General features: G+C 44.3%; 2 protein-coding genes across 2 annotated transcripts; one reads left to right on the plus strand and one right to left on the minus strand.

Annotated features, from left to right (window-relative positions):
* Positions 1-1,902: 1,902 nt before the first annotated feature.
* On the plus strand, positions 1,903-6,690 carry LOC120688246 (sulfite exporter TauE/SafE family protein 4-like). The gene is made up of 12 exons (XM_039970484.1): positions 1,903-2,304; positions 2,421-2,580; positions 2,761-2,961; positions 3,087-3,148; positions 3,241-3,295; positions 3,427-3,494; positions 3,773-3,859; positions 4,108-4,158; positions 4,508-4,747; positions 5,476-5,569; positions 5,672-5,812; positions 6,134-6,690. Exons 1-12 carry the CDS (start codon positions 2,110-2,112, stop codon positions 6,208-6,210), a joined length of 1,431 nt encoding a protein of 476 aa, XP_039826418.1. The 5' UTR covers positions 1,903-2,109; the 3' UTR covers positions 6,211-6,690.
* A 6,633-nt stretch (positions 6,691-13,323) lies between these two features.
* Positions 13,324-16,521, minus strand: LOC120689763 (FK506-binding protein 5-like). The gene is made up of 2 exons (XM_039972161.1): positions 16,183-16,521; positions 13,324-15,083 (listed from the first exon to the last, which is right to left on the minus strand). Exon 2 carries the CDS (start codon positions 15,001-15,003, stop codon positions 13,762-13,764), a length of 1,242 nt encoding a protein of 413 aa, XP_039828095.1. The 5' UTR covers positions 15,004-15,083; positions 16,183-16,521; the 3' UTR covers positions 13,324-13,761.
* Positions 16,522-17,716: the final 1,195 nt, after the last annotated feature.

A 17,716-nucleotide genomic window follows, 5' to 3' on the forward strand; every position in this document is an offset into this window, starting at 1 on the left:
GAGGATCCAATCACCGTAGCTAAAGTTTAGCTGGGTGAACTTTAGCTGGCTAAAGTTTGGCTTTAAAATTTTAGCTAGATAAATTTTAATTTGGTGGATCCAAACATGATCTTTATATACTCCAGGGGATGGGAATACTAGTCGGTTACAAGCTGGTTCTAGTAGGATTACAGCGAAATTCTAGTAGTAGTCCGACTTCTTCTTTTCTTACGGGTACCGGGATTTATACTACCTCCGTCCAAAAAAACAAGTCATTTGTTACAGAGAACAAGTTACTTTACCTATTTAGAAAGTGCATGTGCATGTAAAAAAATTAACAACTACCAAATATATGTAATAAATAGGGGCAAACATGGTTAGTTTATGTTTTTGTTAATGTGTATTAAAATTTCTAAAATGATTTGTATTTTGGGACGGAAGGAGTACCCAACAATCACTATTTATATAGTGAAAATTTAGAATCATAGACTTGAGAGCCTAAACCATATGTTAATCTGTTTGTTTATAATGCTATATATGCTATATAGATCGACAAAACTATAGACAAGTCAATGTAAAAGTGGTTTACAAGAATATATAACACCTGGTAATTACATGACACACTGACAGTTATCACAAATAAACAACATCCATACAGTGGGGAAAAAAACGTTTACAAAAATGTGTCTCTTGCTCCTGTCTGTTAATTACTACTAGTAGATATTTTTCTTTCTATTGTTTCTCTTTTCTCCACGTCATGAAAAACAAGAGATGGATCTATTGCTTTCACTACTTGGCATTAATGGTTCATGCAAGGTCATCGTGAAAATAGTTATTCTAATTCAAATACTTCTATTGAAAATAGTGCACTTCTAAGTCAAATACTTGTATTTTAACCATGAGTTTGTAAAACCTGTACACTTTTAATATTATAGGATATATTTTTTTATTTTAATCGCAAGAAATACTCTCTTAATATCTCATTGGCATCTTGTCAAACTACGTATATTTTGGAATCAATGCTAAAATATATAACGCGATGTAGGTTAAAGCTAAAACAACAATTATGTTAAACAGATGGAGTACCTGTTTTCATATCAACAAGGTTATTAGTATATGGATTTGTTCCTGATAAAGAAAGAATCCATTTGTCACACAGTTGGTGACAAGTTGTCACGGAGGGGAACAAATCTATCCGACCAGCTTGCTCGGGAAATAGAGGTCCTCGCAATCAGCTCTTGACGAAGCTTGCCTCTTAAATTTGTGCTCTTTTAGCAAGAAACTAAAACTGAATCATTCTTTTATATACTTCCTATTCCTAAACGGAATCATTTTGTTTGCTGTCTCAATTCTCAAAGCTTGCTGGGCGATAGACACATGCAGCCAATGCGCGTTTTACCAGAGGAGGATGCGTGCGTTCTCTGCCACTTGACAAGTTTCATCCACGGCACGGTTTGGAGAGAGGGAGAGAGCAAGAGCCGCGCTGCAATGCATGGAGTCAATTAGATAACGCCAATTACTCCCTAGTCCCTATCTGTAGCCAATGGAATACACCTAAAAAACCGGAGGGAGTAGATTACACGCTCTCCCCACAAATAGATACTCCTGCGAAATCACCGCGCGGTAACTTGGCCTCTGCTCGCTGGCAGGCGTCGCCGACGCCGTAGCCAGGCGGCTCGGGCCCACGTGCGTGACTGTGACTCCGATGGCTCGCTCGCTCGCCGCTGGCGCTACGGTTGCGGTCCGTCACGATTCGCCGAGGGGAGGAGGCGATGCCAAAATCGAAACGCGCCTCCTCCCTCGTCTCGGTCTCGCTCCGTCGCTACTCGCTCGCCCATCCCACAACAACCACACCCACACCCACCCCACAGGCCGCGCGCGATCCATCTCGATCTCATCCGCACCCGCCCTCCCGCTGCCCGGGCCGCCGCCGCCTATAAAGGACTGGGGCGGAGGCGGGCGGGTGACCGCCATTCCTCCTATCTCTCCTCCCCTCTCTCTCTCTCCCCTCCCCTTCGCCGTCTTCCTCCGTGATTCCTCTTCGCGCCGCATTCCTCCACCACTCGTGGAGGTGTCGTAGCTAGGACACTACACTAGTGCTGCGTGCCGTCGCCGCGGGGCTGCGTGGTGATGGAGGGGAACGCGGGCTCACTCTACGGCCGCCTCAACAGGTCCAGCACGCGGGGGTTCCTCGCCTACGTCGCCGCGGGGGGCGCCTGCGCGGCCCTCCTCGCCTGCTTCGTCCTCTCCGCCGCGGACCCGCGCGCCGCCGAGGGCAGAGATGGCCTCCTACGCCTGACTTCCCGCTCCCCGCGCGTCTGGCCCGTAAGGCGTTCGCTCTTTTGCCTCTCGCCTCCTCCCGTTTCCGGCCATCCGGTTTCGCTGCGCCGAGTTCTGACCTCGCGGCGCGTCGCTGTGGTCGGTTTTCTCAATTTCCCCAGGACCTCGCGTTCAACTGGCGGGTGGTGGTGGCCACCGTCGTCGGGTTCTTCGGCTCCGCGTTCGGCACCGTAGGTGGCGTCGGCGGCGGCGGGATCTTCGTGCCCATGCTCAACCTCGTCGTCGGCTTCGACACCAAGTCCGCCGCCGCGCTCTCCAAATGTAAGCTATCTCCCGGCACTCACTCACAGATCGGTGAGATCGCCAGCACCCACGCCTATCTGTTCTAAAAAAAAAATCGCCACAAGCAGCGCTGGCTTTCCGAACTCAACTGCCGATGCATGCATCTGCTGATTTGCTCCTCGCTGACGCGCGTGCTCGCTTGGTTCGCTTTGGGCGCAGGCATGATCATGGGCGCCTCGGCGTCATCCGTGTGGTACAATCTCCAGGTGTCGCACCCGACCAAGGAGGCGCCCGTCATCGACTACAAGCTGGCGCTGCTCTTCCAACCCATGCTCATGCTCGGCATCACCATCGGAGTCGAGCTCAGCGTCATCTTCCCCTACTGGCTCATCACCATCCTCATCATAATCCTCTTCGTAGGTAATGATTGCTTGCCTCTACATGCCGCCAAATTTAAGCAAGCCACATGTACTCATTTGCTCGGTCCTACTACTTTCTGTGTCTGATGAGATGGAGGCGTGTTTTGTCTGATCAATTTGTTGCAGGCACTTCATCAAGGTCGTTCTACAAGGGAATTCTCATGTGGAAGGAGGAGACCAGGATTATTGTTGGTTTCCATCACATCTATGATGCTTTGCTGTCGAATCACTGCGTCCTGATAGTCTCTTTTTTGTTAACCCCTGTTGTGAATGATTGCAGATGGAGACGCACGAGAGAGAAGAGGAATCAAAGGCTGCTTGTGCCGCAAATGATGGTGAGAAATGTACCGCTTGCATGATAGTTTGACAGATCTTTTTGATATCGATGAGCATCAGTTATTTTATCTTACAGCTAATATTCATTTTATGATATATTTAACATGTGGTCCGATTTGAACGTGTGCAGTGGTAATTGGCTCAGGCTACGTGGAGCCTCTCTTGACTCAGCCTCAGCCCAAGGTGAAGTCTGCATTGGTAAGCACCTGTGGAGCCTATGACATAATCATATAGTATGAGTGAGCTTTCAGATCCACCTTTCAAACCATGCCTTGATTGGTTGACAAATATTATTCAGATCCACTCAATGATCCTTGGCTATATACTAACTTGCTTAGAGTATTCATGGGCATATAACATGGTTAGGGCCTGGGCGGATGTTGATAGATGCTCTGAACATGCTTGACAGCAAGAAGAAACAAAAGACAGTTTGTCATCATGTGATCTAATCACTGATATGTCATTTGTTATTTCAGGAGACTTTTCTGTTCAATTTCAGGTGGAAGAATATCCTAGTTCTAATGTCTATCTGGTCATGTTTCTTGGTGCTGCAAGTTCTCAAGGTATCCCTTCTACACTCAGAATATTTTTTACCTTTACTATTTAATAACAGCCAAGTCTTCATGACAGTGATTGGTACCTTAAAAGATAACAGGCCTTCACCCATTAATAGAATCACTTTCTGATAAAATGCCGACTATCCAGAGCTTAGTTACTATCGTGCACATGAGAATAAAACGCCATCTTTTGACTCCTTTCTTCATCTCCTTTACATGGCAATGGTTATTAACTGCAGTAACTTTTCTTGCAGAATAATTCGAAATCATGCAGCACTTTCTACTGGCTAATCAACATTCTACAGGTGATGATTGTTTTACTGTGTCACTGTTTTTGTCTAAACTAACGTTATATCTGCATATCTTCAATTGATTTTAAGACCTATATTGTTGGGTTGTTGTTTGAGCATTCATTTTTTTTCTTTGGATTTAGCATGTCTTTTCAGAACATAAGCCATGTGCCCATGTTAGGCCTAGATTGGCATGTGCATAGGCCACTTTTTGAGCAGCTCTCAAACCTCCACCAAACATCAACCTTTGCTTTGTTGCACATGGAAAGCTGGCTGTTAAAGTGTTAATTCTGCTACACACACAAATCAGAACACACGGAACAATTCTGGTTCATAACTATTAATGCTGTGCTAAATAATTTAGGTTCCAGTTGCGGTGAGTGTGTTCCTGTGGGAGGCCGTGCAGCTATGCAGGGAGAGTCGTGCTCGCCGTATGAATGGGAACTTAGTGTGTGTGTGTGAGGCCTCTATCGAGTGGTCACCAGCACAACTGATCTTCTGCGCCCTCTGTGGTCTCCTCGGCGGGACTGTTGGTGGTCTTCTAGGATCTGGTGGTGGGTTCATCCTTGGTCCACTTCTTCTTGAGCTCGGGTGCATACCTCAGGTATTTAAATTGCCTCACTTTCATGCCAAATTTCATTTCATGTAGTTCATTTTCAAATATTATCGAGCTGAATTGTGAATTATATGTTGGCATACATCCACACAGCATATTTGAAATGATCTCTTATCACGAGTGCACCAAGGAGCTAAGCCTTTTCAATTGACACAGAACTTGTAGCTTTAATCACCAACAGTACAGTTAAATGTAACATAGGTGCAATAGAGATAGAAGTTCATTCTGTAACGGTACAATACAGCTTTAATCATGATTGCAATGCATTGGAGCCTAAGGCAATGACCAGGGCAGTGCACAAGACTTGGGGAGAAAGACAAGAATGGGTCTTGTCCTTTCCAGCTGTATGTATAAGCATCTCATGGAAAAGATCAATCTATATACAACTGGATAGTCAATTTGCAGTATAGGTTAGCAGTACACCTATCTCTTTGAGACTTATTAGAGGTTTCAAATGCTTCTTGAGTCATCAATGTTACTTTACCATTGGCTTAACTTTCTTGCAATTGGTATCTTAACCAAACTGAGCATTTACTGGGAGAGATCCAGAGTAGTCAAGTTGTAAAGGCCCAGTTGATTGATCAATGGTAATCTATTGTAGTCCGCCCGATTTGCACTTTGCAATTTAAGGGAGACACAATGTCACCTCTTTAGGTGATCTACGTGTTCATACATTTCTTTCCTTGGTAAATGATACATATTGCATTGCCATGCAGGTTGCAAGTGCAACAGCAACATTTGTGATGATGTTCTCCTCCTCCCTCTCTGTGGTGGAGTTCTACTTCCTGCACAGATTCCCCATCCCCTTCGGTAAGTCCATGGCTCTCCAAGTCTGTTTAAAATTTTCTATACATTTTTTCAATGTATGGTTGTTCCCACAGTAAGAACGTGCACTGTTTTCTCTATCTGAAGCTGGCTATCTCATCTTCGTTTCTGTACTGGCTGGATTCTGGGGCCAGTGCCTGGTTCGAAAGATTGTGCATGTGCTCAAGAGAGCATCGATAATTGTCTTCATCCTCTCCTCTGTCATCTTCGCCAGTGCTCTTACAATGGGTAAGTGCCATTTTTCAAGTTCAGTGAATTGTTTGCCTCATAACCGATTGAATTGGTAACCCCATAGCAGCCGTATTGAAGTTGACCCAAAGGAAATTATTGTTAGTATCATGTACAGGTTTTCTTGAAAAACAATAGAGCATGGTGAGTATGTTGCTTCAAATCTTGTCATTAACATGCATCCATAAGTTTCAGTAGTCTCATACTACTGTGTCTGCAAACATAGCTCTGCTTGTTAAGTTCTACCTGTGTGAGTTTGCAAACTTAAATTTTAGTCATTTTAAAATATTTCCTAAGGCCTCTTGTTTTGTTGAATTTCAGGCGTTGTTGGGTTCCAGAAGAGCATTTCCATGATCAACAACCATGAATACATGGGGTTCCTCGACTTCTGCGAGTAACTCTACACAGCATCACTGCATCAGGCTATCGATACATCGGGGAGAACCCAGGCCAATACCTAATTGACCTCATCTCCCCCCAAATTAGAACAATAAAGTCGTCAAGTGTACGCACAGGTTAGCTCCTCGCTGACCCGCACGCATCTTGCCCGACAGAGTCGTCGTAGTGAATTCAGCTCGTGTTAGCTCCTGGCTAACCCGGCAGTGGGCAAAGGTTTTGTCATGTCACGCATGTGTTAGCTCTTGGCTAACCTGCGAATACGTGTGTCGGTTTTGGTTTTGTCACTCTGCATTAGCTCCTGGCTAATCAGCAGGTATTTGTCTATTCTTGCGCTAGCTCTGGGCTAGCCTGCAGAAGTGCAAATATTTTGTTGCATGGAACATTGTAAATATCAGCTAATTAGCATCCTGTCAGTGCAGCTGACTGCGTTTCCAGCCGTGCTGAACTGTTATGTATGGTATTCTGTAATTCAGTCGTCTCGTCTGCAGCATTGGATGATCATGTTTGTTGGACCTAGGCATGACCAAAGTGTAGACCAGTGGCCGTTGACCCGTCGTCCTGCCACTACAACCTTAGGCAGGAGAGGTCAAACTGGATGCCAATGTTCGCTCGATACGCATATGCAGGTCGAACTGCCGGGCAGTGTATTCAGGTACATCAGACAGTCCTGGCGTTTGTCATTTCTTTCTGTATTCCAGGCTTCGTTTAGTTGTGTCTGTAAGTTTTTGAAGTGGAATCTTTTCACATTAGAAGTATCAAACATAGACTAATTATAAAACTAATTACAGAATTCGTCTATAAACTACGAGACGAATCTAATGAGCCTAACTAATCCATCACTAAAGCATACGCACTGTAGCAATTACTGTAGTATTTTAGTGTCTAATCGTAGCCTAATTAGACTCATTAGATTCGTCTCTTAATTTACAAGTAAAATATACAATTCGTTTTTTATTTCGTCTAGATTTAATACTTTATGCATGTAAGTGTTGACACAAAATCGCGCCAACACACTCGAATGCGCTAGAACACGTAGGAGATCGTCAAAACGATCTGAACCAGCGATGCCCTGGCAGATCGGTCTGATCGGTTCCGCAGACCGGTCTGACCGGTGTGGAGCATAGAACCGCGAAGACCTATAAACGCGATCTTTGGAGGGACCCCGTCGGAGCTTGCGCGGCTAGGGTTGCTCTGAGGCCGCCAGGCCACTCAGAACGTCTTCAAACGTCGTCGAGACGAAAGAAAAAAGCAATCTAGGGTTGGAAAAGACTAGGGTTTGAGAGATAAAAAGTAATGCGATATTTTGATTGATTCGATTGGGAATACCTCAATCGGCCTTAACCTTTATATTTATAGGCCGGGGAAGTCGTACCCCTCTCTAAGTCGGTTTATACAAGAATTTCCAAAATAAAACGAAGCCTACTCGGATTACAACTGGACAGACCGGTCGGCCCGACCGGTCAGACTGGTCGACCTCTGAACTGCCAGAATTGGCTGTCAACATATGCCCTCCTGTTTTTTGGTGAGTTTCACAAACCAAAAAGCAAGAACTATCCTGATGTACATATTTTACACAGAGCATACAAGTCTAAAAAATAAAACTAAGGGCGATATCCAATACCGGCCATCTTCGTCCTCATGCACTTTGCCATACGCTAGGATAGAACTTCAAGTACCTCCCATTGATAGCCCTTGGTAGACGCTCACCTTGTACCGTCTTCACCATATACGAATTACCGGAGATAACTTTGATAATCTTGTATGGATCCTCCCAACTTGGCGACCATTTGCCAAACTTGTTGTTTTTCATCTCAAGAGGCAAAATTGTGTTCCAAACCAGATCCCCAACCTGAAAAGATTTAAGTTTTACCTTTTTGTTGTAAGCTCTGGCCACCCGAAGCTTGTCTTTCTCAGTCTCCTTCAAAGCCTTCAAACGCTTGTCGGTCACCTCATCAATATTATCTATCATCAAATCATGGTAATCAACAACGGAGAGATCATTTTGCTTTGCCAATCTATATGCGTCCAGATTTACCTCAACAGGTAAAACGGCCTCTTGACCATACACAAGCTCAAAAGGAGTAACCTTAGTAGCACCATGTATAGATATACGATGAGCCCACAATGCTTCGGATAACACTTCATGCCACTTCTTAGGATTTTCTTCTATCTTTTTCTTGACAAGTTTGATCAAAATCTTATTACTAGACTCGGCCTGTCCATTGGCCTGAGCATAGTATGTATATGAATTGAGCAACTTAATCTTATAAGATTCGGCAAAGGCACGCACCTCTTTTGATATAAATGAAGAACCTTGATCCGTTGTCAAAGTTTATGGAATGCCGAATCTATGAATAATATGCTCAGTAATAAACTCAATTACCTCCTTATGTGTCATATTCTTCAAAGGAACCGCTTCGGTCCATTTAGTGAAATAATCTGTAGCAACCAACACGAAGCGATGCTCCTTTGAAGATGGAGGATTAATTTGTCCAATGAAATCCAACCCCCAACCTCGGAACGGCCATGGTTTAATAATAGGATGCATTAACGCAGCAGGCACCAATTGTAAATCACCAAACCGCTGACATTCTTCACACCCTTTATAGTATTTGAAACAATCGGATAGCATGGTGGGCCAATAGAAACCGGCCCTTCTAAGTAACCACTTCATTTTGGGAGCCGATTGATGAGTACCACAAATACCTTCATGAACCTCACCCATAGCAATCCGGGCATGATTCGAGTCTAAACACTTGAGAAGCAAATTTTCGGCAGTTCGACGATAAAGCTCATCGTCAATCAAAACATACTTAAAAGCCAAACGCCGAATATTTCTCTCCGCTCCACGACCAGGATCTCTCAAATATGATATAAGAGGGACCCTCCAATCCTGAGTTTCGGCCGAGACAATTGAATCATCTTTCTTGGCCGAATCAGAACCAACAGCTGCATTACCGGTCAGATCGGTCTCTGGACCGGTCAGACCGGTCTCGCTGACCGGTCGGACCGGTGCATCCAGATATAGACACTCGGCTTTCATTTGCATCGGTTTGCGAATGTTGAAATATTTTTTCGTAACATTATAGCCAGATGCTTGCTGAGCCAGAGTATTTGTCTTTCCATTCTCTTCCCTCGGAATATGTTTGATAATAAATTCATCGAAAGAAGAAATAATATCGAGCCATTTATCAAGATATACATTTAGAGAACCATTATAGCACTGGCATACCTTATATACTTGCTGCACCACCAGAAGGGAATCTCCAAAGGCTTCAACATGCTTCACGCTCATGGATTGCAAGAATTCCAAGCCAAATAGAAGAGCCTCATATTTAACTTGGTTATTTGTGCACTCTTCTTCCAATCGGTTTGAAAATTCAAAAACAGCACCATTTGGAGAAATAAGAACAACACCAATCCCTTGACCATCATCACAAACCGATCCATCAAAATACGACTTCCATGGTGTGCACGTAATATAGCCGACTTCTAGATCATGTTTGTCATTAATCCGATGCTCAACAATAAAATTCGCTATAATTTGGCCTCTCATAGATTTTAAAGGTTCACAAGCCAAATCATATTCAACCAAAGCATAAGCTCACTTGCCGATTCTACCACTCAAAATCGGTTTTTGTAACATATGCTTGATCACATCGGTTTGACATACTACTATGCAAGTACTAGATAGTAGATAATGTGTTAATTTGGTACAAGCATAATAAAGAGACAAACACAACTTCTCAATAAATGTATATCTCGTCTCCGCATCAATAAGTCGTCGGTTTAAATATGTAATGATATACTCCTTCCCTTCGGTTTCTTGAGTCAAAACAGCCCCAATAACCTTGTCTTCAGCAGCCACATAAAGTCTGAAAGGTACTCCTCTCCTAGGTGCTTTGAGTACGGGTGGCGAAGACAAATAAATCTTGATCTTCTCAAATACTTCTTGCTGTTTTGCCTCCCAAGTCGGTTTCATCTTTTAACCGAAGAATAGGAGTAAAATCATCGATCTTCCTGGACAAGTTAGATATAAACATTCTCAAGAAATTTACCTTGCCCAAGAACTTCTGTAAATCCTCCTTGCATGTAGGGGCTTCAACCTTCCTCATGGCTTCAATTCTTTTAGGATCAACCTCTATTCCCTTCTCATGAATAATGAAGCCAAGAAATTTTCCAGCCGATACACCAAAAGCACATTTGAGTAGATTCATCTTCAAACCATACCGGTGCATCCTCTCAAGAGTAAGTTTCAAATCGGCTAAATGATGATCCAAACCGGCCGATTTAATGACAATATCATCAATGTACACCTCCAAGATGACACCAAGCAAATCATGGAAGATTAAATTCATAGCTCTTTGATAAGTAGCACCTGCAATTTTCAAACCAAAAGTCATAACAACCCACTCAAACAAGCCGACAAATCCTGGACATCTAAAGGCCGTTTTAGATATATCTTCTTCGGCCATGAATATTTGATTGTAACCGGCGTTGCCATCAAGAAAACTAATGACACGATGTCCGGAAGCCTCATTGATTAGCATATCGGCTATAGGTATAGGATATTCATCCTTAGTAGTAGCTTTATTAAGATCTCTAAAATCAATGCACACTCTAATTTTCCCCGAATCATTTTTCTCAACGGGCACAATATTAGAGATCCAATCAGCATAACGACAAGACCGAATAAATCCAGCATCAAGTAAACGATTAATTTTAGTTTTAATTCGGTCATAAATAATGGGATTGAAACACCTGACCGATTGTTTATAAGGTCTAAAACCGACTTTAATCGGTAAACTATGCTCGACAAGATCACGACTTAAACCGGGCATTTCATGATACTCCCAAGCAAAGCAATCAACATATTCCTTCAATAAATTAACCAAATCGGCTTTATATCCAGCCGATAAATTTTTGTTTACAAAGGTCGGTCTAGGGATAGTTCCATCACCAATGTCTACCTTTTCTAAAGGATCGGCCGATGCAAATCCTTGGCCCAGCTTGTCTAGATCATCAGAATCTTCAATGGCTTCACACATATCGTCAAAACAATCTGAACCAGCGATGCCCTGGCGGACCGGTCTGACCGGTGTGGAGCATAGAACCGTGAAGACCTATAAACGCGAGTTCGGGAGGGACCCCGTCGGAGCTTGCGCGGCTAGGGTTGCTCTGAGGTCGCCAGGCCACTCAGAACGTCTTCAAACGTGGTCGAGACGAAAGAAAAAAGCAATCTAAGGTTGGAAAAGACTAGAGTTTGAGAGATAAAAAGTAATGCGATATTTTGATTGATTCGATTTGGAATACCTCAATCGGCATTAGGCTTTATATTTATAGGCCGGGGAAGTCGTACCCCTCTCCAAATCGGTTTATACAAGAATTTCCAAAATAAAACGAAGCCTAATCGGATTACTTTTGAGGTGTCTGCAGCACCTAATCGTGCCATGGCCCAATGTAAGTTGTAACTCATCACAATTCACATCAACACACATTCAGACACAAAGGCGGCTGAGATGTACACATCTCATCGATAGTCGCCTAGTTGGAATATATATGATTCCAGCACGCTGAAGAGCGCAAACATTTGGTCCTACGAACGGAACATTTGTCAACATCAGGGACTGCAGCTCTGTCAAGAAGCGCCGAGCGCATTCCCAACCAAGCCGTTCCGGACTGCGATATTTGTGTTTGCACTTGCATTTTCAGTTGTCTGCACCGCTGCATCATTGTCCTATTTGGATCTATAATTTGCAGGAAGTGTAGACCCACACCCAAATGAACCTTGGGAGCTGTTCATCTCCGGAGGGTAAAACTTTAGCTCTGTCACATTAAATAAAATGTTGTTTACAGTAGTATCAATGTAGCAAATTAAGGATTAATTATATTTATTAGATTCTTCTCACAAATTAGCATTTATCTGTACACAAAGTTTTATGAGTAGATTTTATTTAATACTCTAAATAATTAGATTATTTTTGGCTTGCCCGGGTTAAAGTTTAGCCGTCTAGAAAACGAAGAGCTTGCTCTAAAATCCAACGCAGCCGATTTTATATCGTTTCGTTTCTGCATTTCAGTCAGAGGCAGCGTATGGTGCAGACTGCGGCGAAATTTGACACGACAGTTTCCAATGTTCAGAGCCCTGGATTTAAATGATCCCACATGTAGCATGAATTAATTCACAAAAGGGAAACAGGGCCACACCCACACGGTACAGGCCACAGGGTCGTACCCTTTTTAGATGCATACAGTTTTGGTTGTAAAATACTATAGCATTTGTTTATATTTGATAATTATTGTCTCGCCATAGATTAACTAGGTTTAAAAAATTCGTCTCACAAATTATAGACAAACTGTGTAATTAATTATTTTGTTTAGCCACTTTTGATGTTTCATGCATGCGTTAAAAAATTCAATGTGATGAAAATTTTTGTAAAGTTTTGAAATTTTGAAGACATCCGATAGTAGTATACGAGTCAGTACCAGTACTCAACATTAACGTCACATCACAGGTTTTTTTGTTTGAACCCTCTCATCTGGATACAGTTGTAGCATCTGTTCATATACAGACACACACCTACACCACACACACGCACACCTCACACACACCACAAGTATACAACCAGACCTACAACTATACACAGATATCAAGACGCGTCGACGCATCGCAATTCCTTTGTAGCTCCACGCGTTGAAAGGCTCCTCTGAAATTATTTAGAAAACTCACTGTTCTCGGGTGCGAAATCCGCGTCGAGCGGCGCTCGAACGCGGACGGCGGGCGCTCCACCGAGCGGACCCAGCCAACCAAGGTACCGCTCGTTCGCGTCACATCACATAGGTGTGGGTGGTGCCGGTAAAGGCACATGGGTTGATGGTAATCATATTTTTACATCTGCTGGCACACCAAAGTTTGCAGCACCGAGTTTTGTTTTATGTTTTTAAAAAAGCACCGAGATTATTCATATGCCATTCCGCCAATGGGAAACATGAAAAGTTGGGGAAAGTATTGGAGATTGGATCAGGTACAATCTCTGAAGGCTGCAGCACAGAATCATGACCTGTAGTCCAGGAAACTGCAAAGCATATACAAATGAAAGGCTGCAACAGGGAGCATTTAAATGTTGACATGTTAACTTCCAAGACCAAGGTTAGGCTGCAACAGAGAGCATTTAAATGGCTACAACTATCCAAGGATCACAGTTCACAACAACACGTATTCAGGCATAAAGGTGGCCGAGATGGACATCTCATTGATAGCCTAGTTGGCACATGATTCCAGCAGCCAAGTTTCAGAGCTGCCGAATCGCTATATTTCTTTGTGGGTGCATGCTTTCTTGTTCATCACTTGCCCCAGACCATTAGGATGTACTACTACTACTACTACTAGGCAATACAACGCAGGTATCTATCAACACTTTTACAAAAAGGGGGCAACAGAGATAGCCTGCTTGCATTGCATCTCCGGGTCTAGGAGATGAAGAAACCAAGTCCTACGAACTTACAGGTTACACCAGAGCCTAGTAAGAGAGGAGGATCTCATCTTCTTATCATTCAGGGACAACTTCTTCTTCACTCATTGCCCTGTTCATTATTTTCGTGGAGACATCCACATCTTCTTTGTGAGCATCTTCACTGTCGGCCTTGTTGTCCACCAGCGTGGAGGATGCGCCAGTGTTATTGTCATCATTTCCAGCTCCAGATGTGGACTTTTGCCCATCTGTTACCTGAGCCAAGGTGCCATTTGGTGGAGAATGCAACTCAACAGATGATGTCTGGTCAGTCAAAGGCTGTACTTGGCCCTGCAGCACCGCCGTTGAATTCATTTGCTGCTCTGTTTGACCATTCAAAGTTGAATTAGTTTGCTCATGGTGGCTGGTCAAATTTGCTGGAGTGGGATGGGTCTTGCTTTCTGGGTTCATGCTAGGAATGTCAGCATCCTGATGGGAAGACATATTAGTTGGAGTAGCCACATGTCCCCCGGTAGCATTTGATCCATTTACACCAGGGCCCCGAAATGAAATTCCATTGGACAAATTTGTGGTGCCTTCAAATATCCTATCCATGGTGTTCAATTGTTCCTCTGGAAGAGGTTTTGTCACCTTGGCATCATGATCCACAGAGCTAGCAACATCATCGCCTCTGAAACTCTTCTCCCTAGCCCTGCGCACTTCCTCCTTGCTTCCGGCCTTGTGGTTTTCATGAGGCACTGCAGTTGAAGCATCATCCACGAACAAGACCTTCTCTTGGGCATGATCGGACAGCTCATCTTGCTCAGATGATGGGGGATCATGAGTGACAGCACTAGAAACATTATCACCATGGAAGCTCTTCTCTTGATCCTCCTGAGACCGCTCCTTATGCTCTTCATCCTCAAACACACCCACATCATCTCCATCCTTGTCAGCAGAATGTTCACCAGGCTCGGGAAGATCTTCGTCCTTCTCCAGGTCTTGCTCATCGATGGGGTCCTCATCATTCTCATCACGTTTCATTTCTTGCTCCATTTCATCATTCTCTTCATCCTCCACCTTTTCATCCAATGTTGAAGAATCAGCCTCCATCTTTGGAGGTAGGTCCTTCCTGCTCAATCTGATTACCAACCCCTGGTCCTTATCATCTTTATGTAGATCATTCCCTTCATCTTCGCTATATGACGCCTTCTTCTCATAAGAATGCTTAACTTGGTAGATCAACCAAACAGAAACCAGAATCAAGAGAGTTATCTGGAGAGCCTTCTTCAGCTTCAGACCTCTGGATCTGTGATTTCTACTAGAACTCTGCCTCAACATTTTTAGACAAAGGTAAAACAGCAACGTCTAAATCCTTTTTTTTTCACTCCCAATACCAGCACTTGAACACTTGGTGATTCCTGAAACAAGATGTTACAAACATATAAGCATTCTTCTTGATACATTTGACCAAGGTAACAGTACGGGGGGAAATGAAATACTTGAAAGAACCAAATAATAACAATTTGTAAGCTACATCAGAGAAAAGCTAAAAAATAGGTGATATGTGTACAATTGTACCAATCATCTCTATCTCTATCTCTACTATTACTAAAGCAAACAATGAAGCCTTGGTCCGTCGATCGAAGTCCTAATCGGAATTATACTGAGTTAAGGGTCCGAAACAGTTTAGAATTAGCAATTGGCAAGTAAAATAGAAAAAAAAACTGAATTTCTTAACAGACACGTATTATGTTATTATAAACCGACACAAATGATGTATAATTAATATATGCTAATTAATATATTTATATGGCTTCCTGTGCCACACACGGGCATATTTACTTCTATAAATACTAAAAATACAAACTATGCATTTGATATCTGAACAACCTTCAAGGCTTTCAACATCTCCTACTACGTAGTAGGTACCTCTATTGAAGCTATGTGCAGTTGTGAAGTAGGGAACAAATATCTAGGATAACTCCTTCTAGGATAACTGAAAACGGAACAACAGCGAAGCGTGCGGCTACATTTCTACACCCCATACTAGTGGTTTAAATTAAGGCCGAGGAATCCTAAGCAACGAGTTATAACCATCAGGTCCTGAATCCTGAAGAAAAGGACACGTAGCCTCCAATCGCATTAGCTAAACCAGAGAAAGGTCATACATAGGAGTAATCATCAGGCGAGAACTCCAATCAGACGACGGCCAAACATCGAAACAACCTATGCTGCGAACACGCGACAATCAAAGAAAAGAAAACATTTTTGTGGGGTCGAGCAGTCCACAAGAGTTTTTCACTCCATTACTGGGATTTAAATTTTAATAGACAAAATCCAGGCAACCAACCCCAAACTCGGACGATGCAGTTGCAGCAGCACAGGCATGAAAACGCGGGTGTTTGAACTCAAATGAAACCCAAAGGGCTTCAAGGAGCTCAAGAACACGCAGGGCAAGGCCACCGTACACAGAAACGATTCGAGCTTTGGGACAGAACAGGGCTGGGAATAGCTCACCTGAGGATCCTTGAAACCGCGGCTCTTGCTTCGGGCTTGGCCTCCTCGTCCCACCCCGCACAGAAGATTTATACGACGAACACCACGAGGTGGGGCAGAGCAAAAGATTGGTCAAAAAAATCAAGATGCTCGCTCACCTAAATCCGCTCCCCCACTAGCGCAAGGCAGGACCGGATCTAAATACGCGCCGGCCCCTAGAGCAGACCGCCCCTCGGAAACGGAACGGGTTACCGGGAGCTGCAGCTCGCGAACAAATGCGACGGTGGATTCGGGGCGCGTGCACCAGGCGGATTGGCGATTGGGATGGCGGGGGGTAGGTGACAGGCCGGGACGGGGGGAGAGGGATTTATGACGCGATGTGGGCGGAGACACGGAGGGGAAGCGGGCAGCTTCCGAGTCCGAGGTCCAAAATTTCTCTCCAAATTTTACTATTCACCTATCACATCAAATCTTTTGTCTCATACATGAAGCATTAAATATAGTAAATAAAGAAACTAATTGCATTGCATAATTTTGATGTACACGACGAGACGAATCTTTTGAACCTAGTTAGATCATGGTAGAATAACAATTACCACAAACAAACGAAAAGTGCTACAGTATGCTACAGTGTCCGATGTGCCTCTTTTTATCACCATTTTACGGATCTAAACACAGCCGCAACTTTTGCTCCATCTCCAGCGTCCATTTTCAATCCAACGTTTGCATTCATTCCCAAGCAAAAGGGCTCAGCGGTCAGTGAGCATTCCTGGCATCCATTTCTTTCTCACGTCGCTCCAAGAAGCAGGTGGGATCCCATTACCCAATCTGCGCGTGCTCGAGCGCTGCGGCCACCACCCCGGACAGCAAAATGAGGTGTTCCTCACGGACCTGCCGCGGTGCCCGTATCGCCTCCTCGCCGCCATCCGCCCAGAGTCCGGCGAGGTCCAGCCATCGTCCTTCCCATTTCATCTCTGATTCGCTAATAATCTAGGGCGTCGTGCCTGATAGCACTCATGCCGCACACCAAGCTCCACCTCACGTACAGCCTCATGCCCTCATCTGATCCCGACATCAAGAAGGCGCTCCTCATGAGTGACTGGATCGATTGGCTCGTGTATGAAATTGTGGATGCTATTTGCACCGATAGCTTTTTATTCTCGAATCTCATCTCCGGCGCCGGCAGGAGCGCGGGGAAGCCAGACAAGGGCGTTGCCGTTGGCCCGTGTCGGAGGAACTTATGGTGTGCTTGCGGTATAGGCCTGTAACACCCAGGAAAAACCGCGGACGGTCTGCTAGGAATCGGCGGACGGTCCGCCAAAGTAATGCCTAGATATTTATCTTAGATGTGGGACCCGCCTGTCATATCCTCTTTCCTCTTCTTCATTCTTCGACCAGAGACGAGCGGAGCTCGTCCGCTCGCCCCGTCGTTGCCCCCTTCCGTCGATCTCCCTCCTCCGGCCACCAAACCTCGATTCCTTGCGCGAGCACCTTCCCCAGCACCTCCAACACCGTCCCCAACCCCCAGCCCGGCTTCTCCCCGACCGGAATCGCT

Source organism: Panicum virgatum, chromosome 9N (assembly GCF_016808335.1).
Source record: "Panicum virgatum strain AP13 chromosome 9N, P.virgatum_v5, whole genome shotgun sequence".
Classification (NCBI taxonomy): Eukaryota; Viridiplantae; Streptophyta; class Magnoliopsida; order Poales; family Poaceae; genus Panicum; species Panicum virgatum.

Bases quoted from the DNA above. Each gene is read 5' to 3' on its own strand.
- LOC120688246 (XM_039970484.1), top strand. From the start codon at position 2,110: ATGGAGGGGAACGCGGGCTCACTCTACGGCCGCCTCAACAGGTCCAGC. The intron at 3,149-3,240 runs GTTGGTTTCCAT...GAATGATTGCAG, and splicing joins AGGAGGAGACCAGGATTATT to ATGGAGACGCACGAGAGAGA. The intron at 4,159-4,507 runs GTGATGATTGTT...TAAATAATTTAG, and splicing joins GGCTAATCAACATTCTACAG to GTTCCAGTTGCGGTGAGTGT.
- LOC120689763 (XM_039972161.1), bottom strand. From the start codon at position 15,003: ATGTTGAGGCAGAGTTCTAGTAGAAATCACAGATCCAGAGGTCTGAAG.